This window comes from Gobio gobio (genome assembly GCF_949357685.1).
Source record: "Gobio gobio genome assembly, chromosome: 8".
NCBI lineage: Eukaryota > Metazoa > Chordata > Actinopteri > Cypriniformes > Gobionidae > Gobio > Gobio gobio.
In genome coordinates, this window is record NC_137114.1 from 18,521,556 (window position 1) to 18,530,279 (window position 8,724).

Here is an 8,724-nt window from a genome sequence, read left to right on the forward strand (position 1 = left end):
TGTTCGACTTCGGGCAGCCCTGCGCAGACATTTGAAATTGCGTTCAACTTGAGACAGTGCCGACTGTGACGTATGGCATCAAAATACAGCGAGAACGATTAGAGAGCAAACGACTCCTTATACTTTTGAATCGCTCTCACGGTACTTGGATGTCACACAATGATTGGTCTGCGCAGCGCCGATGCACCTCGAACAAGCCTAGTTTCTCTAGTAGCTCTGATGACGATTGGCCACATTCACCTGCATTTTTATAACAGTAAAAGCATTTTTCATGTAGTTGCAATGTTTATTGATTTAAAACTGATATAAAATGTAGAGCCCACTTCATTGGTATTTAAATAGTAGGCTTATGTTTAACTTTATTCTTGTACAAACAGACGCTGTATTAAGCAGTACATAAAGTGTTAAATGAAAATGTCTCTGGAACATCTGTGTATTTGACAAATATTGCATTTATCTCACTTCAGCTGTGATGAATGCAACACCACACAAGCATCACATACAGAAAGTGTCAGACAGAGGTGAGAAAACAACAGTTAAGAAAGAGATCACCGGCTTCATGTTGACAGATGTGGTCTTACAAATTAGGACAGAGACAATTAACCTAATTTTACCACCAAAGTCTTGTTACTGCTTAATGCAAAATAAAAGTCTCTCATTACTGTAACATTACAATTATTATAAATGATTTATTTAGTTACATTAGACCAATCGGTGTATGACATCTGAGTACCACGAGAGCGATTGTAGAGCAAACGGCTTTTAACTGTCTTAGATACTTGCAAAATACTGTAATTTGAGTCTTTTCTGGTGTGGAGCCTCGTGAACACTAACACACTGTTCTGAAAGCCAGATTGACAAGTGTCAGTGTGGCTTTCAGAACAGTGTGTTAGTGTTTAGTGTTAGTTGTTAGTGTGGCTTTCTCCAACAGAGAAAAGTTATATTTTTGTTGACAAGGTATAAAACTGTGTTTTTAATTGTATATACAGTGGGGAGAACAAGTATTCGATACACTGTCGATTTTGCAGGTTTTCCCACTTTTTATCATAGCTACTCTTCAACTTTGAGAGACGGAATCTAAAACAAAAATCCAGAAAATCACATTGTATGATTTTTAAGTGAATAATTCGCATTTTCTTGCATGACATAAGTATTTCATACATCAGAAAAGCAGCATTTGTTTGCTAATACAGTCAGAGATCATACGTTTCCTGTAGTTCTTGACCAGGTTTGCACACACTGCAGCAGGGATTTTGGCCCACGCCTCCATACAGACCTTCTCCAGATCCTTCAGGTTTCGGGGCTGTCGCTGGGCAATACGGATTTCAACTCCCTCCAAAGATTCTCTATTGGGCTCAGGTCTGGAGACTGGCTAGGCCACTCCAGGACTTTGAGATGCTTCTTACGGAGCCACTCCTTAGTTGCCCTGGCTGTGTGTTTTGGGTCGTTGTAATGCTGGAAGACCCAGCCACGACCCGTCTTCAATGCTCTTACTGAGGGAAGGAGGTTGTTGGCCAAGATCTCGCGATACATGGCCCCATCCATCCTCCCCTCAATTTGGTGCAGTTGTCCTGTCCCCTTTGCAGAAAAGCATCCTCAAAGAATGATGTTTCTACCTCCATGCTTCACGGCTGGGATGGTGTTCTTGGGGTTGTACTCATCCTTCTTCTTCCTCCAAACACGCAGAGTGGAGTTAAAACCAAAAAGCTCTATTTTTGTCTCATCAGACCACATGACCTTCTCCCATTCCTCCTCTGGATCATCCAGATGGTCATTGGCAAACTTCAGACGGGCCTGGACATGCCCTGGCTTGAACAGGGAAACCTTGCGTGCGCTGCAGGATTTTAATCCATGGCGGTGTTACTAATGGTTTTCTTTGAGACTGTGGTCCCAGCTCTCTTCAGGTCTTTGACCAGGTCCTGCTGTGTGGTTCTGGGCTGATCCCTCACCTTCCTCATGATCATTGATGCCCCAGACCGAGGGAGATTGACCATCATCTTGAACTTCTTCCATTTTCTAATAATTGCGCCAACAGTTGTTGCCTTCTCACCAAGCTGCTTGCCTATTGTCCCGTAGCCCATCCCAGCCTTGTGCAGGTCTACAATTTTATCCCTGATGTCCTTACACAGCTCTCTGGTCTTGGCCATTGTGGAGAGGTTGGAGTCTGTTTGATTGAGTGTGTGGACAGGTGTCTTTTATAGGTAAGAGTTCAAACAGGTGCAGTTAATACAGGTAATGAGTGGAGAACAGAAGGGTTTCTTAAAGAAAAACTAACAGGTCTGTGAGAGCCGGAATTCTTACTGGTTGGTAGGTGATCAAATACTTATGTCATGCAATAAAATGCAAATTAATAATTAAAAAAATCATACAATGTGATTTTCTGGATTTTTTACCTATGATAAAAATTACAGACCTCTACATGCTTTGTAAGTAGGAAAACCTGCTAAATCTGCAGTGTATCAAATACTTGTTCTCCCGACTGTGTTTATATTTCTTTTTATAATGATGTGATGACTGTGAGACACATTAAAGCTTTTGCTTTTTTCCACTTCCTGTGTTACGATGTGACAACTCTGTGTCAATGCAAACTCAATGCTTTTAATAGCAACATATTGAAGCCTGGAAACACTTTAGAGGAACTTCCTGTGCGCATCTGCTGTTGACAAAGCACGTCAGTCACAACTACAAAAATGTTAATTTAGTCTGGTTTCCATCTTAAATAGAGTACCGTGAAGATGCAGATGATCGGACTCAAATTTCAAACTCTGATAAATGGGCCTAGAAACACTTTAGAGGAACTTCTGTATGCATCTGCTCTTGACAAAGCACGTACAAATATATTTGGTTATATTTATTACACAAATAAATAAAACATTTGTTACGTTTTTATATGTCAAAAAATTGGTTGTATTACCTTAAACGTAATTCAAAATGAATGGATATTAATTAAATGATATTGCGAAACATATTTTATACAGCAATACATGTTAATAAAATAATACAAATGACAGGTATTGCAGTGATGAGAATTCTTTTAATAAGATAAACAATACCAGATGCGCATTCTTCAATTTATTGATCAATATGGTTTTAATTACATTTATTTGTCATCTAAAACAGTTTTTTTATTTATTTTACTTTTAGCTGTTTTATGAATTGTTTCGTGCATTATAATTATTTCAATGTTTACTAATTTTACTTAAAGCATACAGATAATGGCCATGTGACATATCACGCCATATTGTTGTGACAACATGCCCCAAAAGGTCAAAATGAGTTCAGTGAACTGTATAATTTTCCTGAGCATTGACAGTGGAAATGTTCAACTTTTTTGAGGCCACGACCTTACACAAAATTGGACTTTTAAAAAGAAACCTTAAGCGTGAGAATTAGGACAAAGAGGCGGAGAAACCCCCTCACCTTTATCTATTCTACATCCTTCCTCATCGTCGTTTCATTTCTCCCTGGGTTCCCTCAAAACCACTTTAAAATCCACCCAGAGGTCAAACTAAGAGGACAACTTCGACCCAGCCTTTCAGATTTAGAAACATGACGAACTTGACGAACTCGACGTGCATTGCGGAGCTCCAACCTTCGAACCGGTTCCTGGCGTCGGCTGTCGTGTATGGACTGGTTCTGGCCGTGGGTCTGCCTCTCAACACGGCGTCCCTGTGGATCCTGCTGCGCGGTCACGGGCTCCGGTCACCGTGCGCCGTGCTCATGGTGAACCTCGCCGCGTCCGACCTGCTCCTCGCGCTCTCCCTGCCGCTGCGCGTCTACTTTTACGCAACGCTCCAGTGGCCGTTTGGAGTGGGCACGTGCACCGCTGCCATCATGATGTTTCGCGTCAACATCTGGACGAGCTGCATCTTCATCACTTTAATCAGCTTGGACCGGCTGGTCGCCCTGGTGTTCCCTCTGCGCTCCCGGTCTCTGCGAACCTCCGCGTGCGCCTGCAAGTGCTGCGCGGTTGTGTGGATCATCGTCACCATCCTTTGCATCCCGAGTATTATAAATATGCACAGAAGATTTAATCAGTGTGCCAACTACACGCCGTGCTTTGAGTTTCAAGTGCTCGACATGGGCAAGGGCTCGTCACCCATCGCGCTCGCGCAGGCGATATTTTTATTAATACTGCTGGTGATTAATATCGTCTCCACGGTCGTGGTCATAGTCGCGCTGAGGAAGCGTCCCAGCGCTGGCGCGGCCAAAGTCAACAACAAAATGAACGTGATACTAATTTTTGCAGTCAACATGTTGGTGTTTATGATATTTTTCCTTCCGTTTGCTTTACAACTCTTGGCGTACAAGAAGGACGGCGGCGGCGAGACTTTACGAGCGCTCATCTGCCTGGCGAGCGTCAACTGCTGTGTGGACCCTCTCATCTACTATTTCTCCCTGGACTCGTTCTGGCAGGACAAGGGTAAAAAACAAACGGATGTGGGAACGTATTCTCTCAGCAGGTCGATGGAAAGGTCTTGACTAGCTGAAAAAAGTTAGGATAAACAGTACTACGGAGCCCCTAAGAGGACATGGAAGGGAAATGCTTTAGCCTTCCCCCCCTTCCCAAATAATGTATTCGCTCGCAAATGCACTGCAATATGCTATTTCTATCGCAAAAGTTTGGCCTCAGGAAAGAAAATGCTGTGGCCTCAGAAATTAGGTAATTATAGATCAATAAAATATAGTTGCTCAAAACGTATCAGGACACTTTGTGGGTGTTAAACATTATAACTACTGTTTAATCTTTCAGAACACCTGTGTGAACTTCAGATCTCATTTAGGTACACCCAACCATCCTAAGAGGGTTAAACGGCATTACAAAATTGTTGGATATTTTACTTGATTTAAATGTCCAAATGAGTGCTTTAAATACACCATATGTGACCCTGGACCACAAAACCAGTCATGAGTCGCACGGCTATATTTGTGGCAATAGCCAACAATACATTGTATGGGTCAAAAGTATCTTTCATGTCAAAAATCATTAGGATATTAAGTAAAGATCATGTTCCGTTTAGATATGTAGTCAATTTACTACTGTAAATATATATTTGTTCATTAGTAGCCTAATATGCATTGCTAAGGACTTAATTGTTAACACTTTACAATAAGGTTTCATTAGTTAACTACATTAGTAAACATGAACTAATAATGAACTACACTTATAAAGCATTTATTTATCTTTGTTAATGTTAATTTCAACATTTACTAATACTTTATTAAAATCTTGTTATCATTAGTTAATGCACTGTGAACTAACATGAACAAACCACAGCTGGATTTACATTAACTAATGTTAACAAAGATTAACAAATACAGTAACAAATGTATTGCTCATGGTTAGTTCATGTTAGTTAATACTAACTAAAAGTTGTAAAGTGGTTCCACTTCATTTGGACAACTTTAAAGGCGATTTTCTGAATATTTCGATTTTTTTCTCAGATTCCAGATTTTCAAATAGTTGTATCTCGACCAAATATTGTCTTATTCTAACAAACCATACAATCAATGGAATATATATATATATATATATATATATATATATATATATATATATATATATATATATATATATATATATATATATATATATATATATATGAGATAGAGAGTGTCAGATGATGTATAAATCTCACTTTTAAAAAAAGTGACCCCTATGACTGGTTTAGTTGTCCAGGGTCACATATGCTATTGGATCTGTTTGGTTAGAGTATCATATATAATCATCTTTAATTGCATTATATTTTAACTGGTGTAGATACTTGCCATGTACTGTAATTGTTGTCTTGAGGCTCATGTAAAGACTTGTCAGTATCACATATGTGGCTTTCAGAATATCTCCGACAGAGAAAAGTTATATTTTTCTTGACAATGTATAAAACGTGTTTTTAATTGTATATATTTATATTTATTTGTATGGTGATGACTAGTGAACCACATTGAAGCTGTGCTTTTTTCCACTTCCTGGGTGAAATTATGTGTCAATGCAACCTCAAACGCTCTTAATAACAAAATATTAGAAACACTTTAGAGGAACTTCTGTTGTTGGCAAAGCACGTCAGTCACAACCACAAAAATGTACATTTTGTCTGGGTTCTGCGAAATCTGAGAGAATCATTTTGTGAACATCTATAAACCACAAATTCAACATGAATCTGATGTTTCAGGGATTTCTAAATGAAGGTGTCTTTTATCGTGTGAACTAATTGTTGTCACATTAAATTAAAAGGGAGTTTATATTAATACCCCTATTTGACATACATATGTCTCAGTGTTTATGGTTAACATAAATTTTAAAGTGTGTCTAATTAGTGTCATAGTTTCATGTTGAGTCATGTTTCCTGCCTTTTCTCCCCATGTGTTAAATAACTAGATAAACTTTACAGTATATATTTCAATATGCCTGTGAAATAAAAAGCAGTAATGCATATTAAACAATTTTAACAATTTTTAGATGGACTAATGCAAAATAGTGTTTTTGATGTCTTATAGTTGAACAATCTTATATATAACCTAATCCTAATAAACCCATTTGATGAAAGTCTCAAGCATGACTTAACTGTTAAGAATGCGTTCTACAAACTGTGTTTAGATTGTATAAACTAACACTGCTGATGCATAAAGCAAATAGCTGTATTTGGAAGTGGTATTGCACTTCAGCTATCCTCCTTTTTCATTCACCCCATGATGCTTTGCGCGATTTATACGAGTAACTTCCGTTAAACTGTAAACAGTCAGTGAAAGTGGCTACAATGGTACAGTGAGATGACATTATTCTACTCGATTCTATTCTGCTGGTTGAAGAATTGAACATTAAAGCCTCAATATGTAATTTTTCGCCGCTAGAGGTCGCTTTTTCAACACAAATGCGTAGCTTGATGACGCCTTTATTTCGCTGAGCTTTTATTACGCCACAGACGAGCTTTCGCTTCTTCCGCTCATGTGTATGTGGGGTAACGCAGCGCTGTTTATCATATTAGATACATTTGAGTGTGTTGAAAGTCATGTTATAATGCTACCCTGTGTGTTCTCTTGGCAGCTACTATGAGACACTTGTGCAGTAAGATAGATCCATATTAGTCGTGGTAAAACATGGTACTCACGGTAAATCAAGAAAACCAGATTTAAATTTTATTTTAATTTTGAGCTATACAGCAATGATTCGTTTTCTGTCTATGAATGTATCCAAACAGTTGCTCACCTGTCTAATAAAACACATATAAAAGTGTCTTTGGTGTTTCATGGTTTCTACAACATAAAACCGGAAATCGAGGGTAACGCAGGAATGATGTTACTGATAGGCGAAGCATATCTTATTTCTCTGGATTTAAATATTCTTGGAAACATTAGAGATAATATAACTCATTTTATAATTTTATAAAAAATTGTTGGATATTTTACTTGATTTAAATGTCCAAATAAGTGCTTTAAATACACCATATGTGACACTGGACCACAAAACCACACTCTAAAAAAAAAAGGTTCTATATGGCACCAAAAATGGTTCTTGGCTCGTAATCATAGGGGAACTTTTTTAGTCCTATATAGCACCAATTTTGGTGCTTCAGTGGTTCTTCAGCGGTTCTTCAGAGGTGCTATATAGCACCTTAGTCAAAGAACCAGTGAAGAACCTCTGAAGAAACAAAATTGGTGCTATATAGCACTAAAAAAGGTTCCCCTATAATTACGAGCCAAGAACCATGTTTGGTGCCATATAGAACTTTTTTTTTTTAGAGTGTAAATTATGGGCTGATTTTAATTTTTGGGTGAACTATCCCTTTAATACCAGATTGTAAACAGGGCCAAAGTGAACTGATTCAGTTCTAGACTCAATTTTAAAGTCGCAGTGTTTCTCAAGTTAGCAGTGAATAAGGACCTAAATGATTTAAGTCTGTTCTTCCCACACCTGACTTTAAAAAACTTATTCTACTGTATTTTTATAGTGCCTTTTTGTTCCTTCATTTTTGGAGCTTCTCAGCTATGGTTAATATTAACTATAATGGCATTCTTGCTCCACAGAAAGTCAGATGTGTTTGAAACAACATGGTGAGTAAATGAAGACAGAATGCTCATTTTTGATTGAACTATTCATGTGCTGTCAAACTAGAAATTATCCACTACATTTGAATCACATTTAAACAATCTTATTCGTAACCTCTGACTGAGCCGAGGGGGGAAAGATTGGCACACAGTAGATCACTGATGAATTTTTGTGAGGAAGTTTAGACAAGATTATCTTAAGATTTTACAAGATAGTCTTATGCAAGGGTGCAAGGTGATGCAAGATCATTTAGAAGGCATGCATGAGAATAATGGCTCGCAGTGGCAGAAAGCTCACACACGTACAGTTGCAAGAAAAAGTATGTGAAACGCTTGCAGAATCTGGGAAAATGTGAATCATTTTTTACTAAATAAGAGAGATCATACAAAATGAATGTTATTTTTTTTGTACTGATATTTTGCATAATTTTTTTTTACATATAGTCCACAAGACAAAAGAAAAGCTGAATTTATTCAAATTACCCCGTTCAAAAGTTTATGAAGCCTTGATTCTCAATATCGTGTGTCGTTCCCTGGATGATCCACGGCTGTTTTTGTTTTTTGTGATGGTTGTTCTTGAGTCTCTTGTATGTCCTGAGCAGTTAAACTGACCAACGTTCTTCAGAAAAATCCTCCAGGTCCTGCACATTCTTCAGTTTTCCAGCATCTTCTGCATATTCA

The 8,724-nt window shown here is 38.1% G+C and overlaps 1 protein-coding gene across 1 annotated transcript; it reads left to right on the forward strand.

Moving 5' to 3' along the window:
* Window positions 1-3,521: 3,521 nt before the first annotated feature.
* Window positions 3,522-5,378, forward strand: lpar5b (lysophosphatidic acid receptor 5b). Its single transcript, XM_079823606.1, has one exon. It carries the CDS (start codon window positions 3,550-3,552, stop codon window positions 4,480-4,482), a length of 933 nt encoding a protein of 310 aa, XP_079679732.1. The 5' UTR covers window positions 3,522-3,549; the 3' UTR covers window positions 4,483-5,378.
* The last annotated feature ends 3,346 nt before the right edge of the window (window positions 5,379-8,724 follow it).

Coding starts and splice junctions, on each gene's coding strand:
- lpar5b (XM_079823606.1), top strand. CDS start 3,550: ATGACGAACTTGACGAACTCGACGTGCATTGCGGAGCTCCAACCTTCG.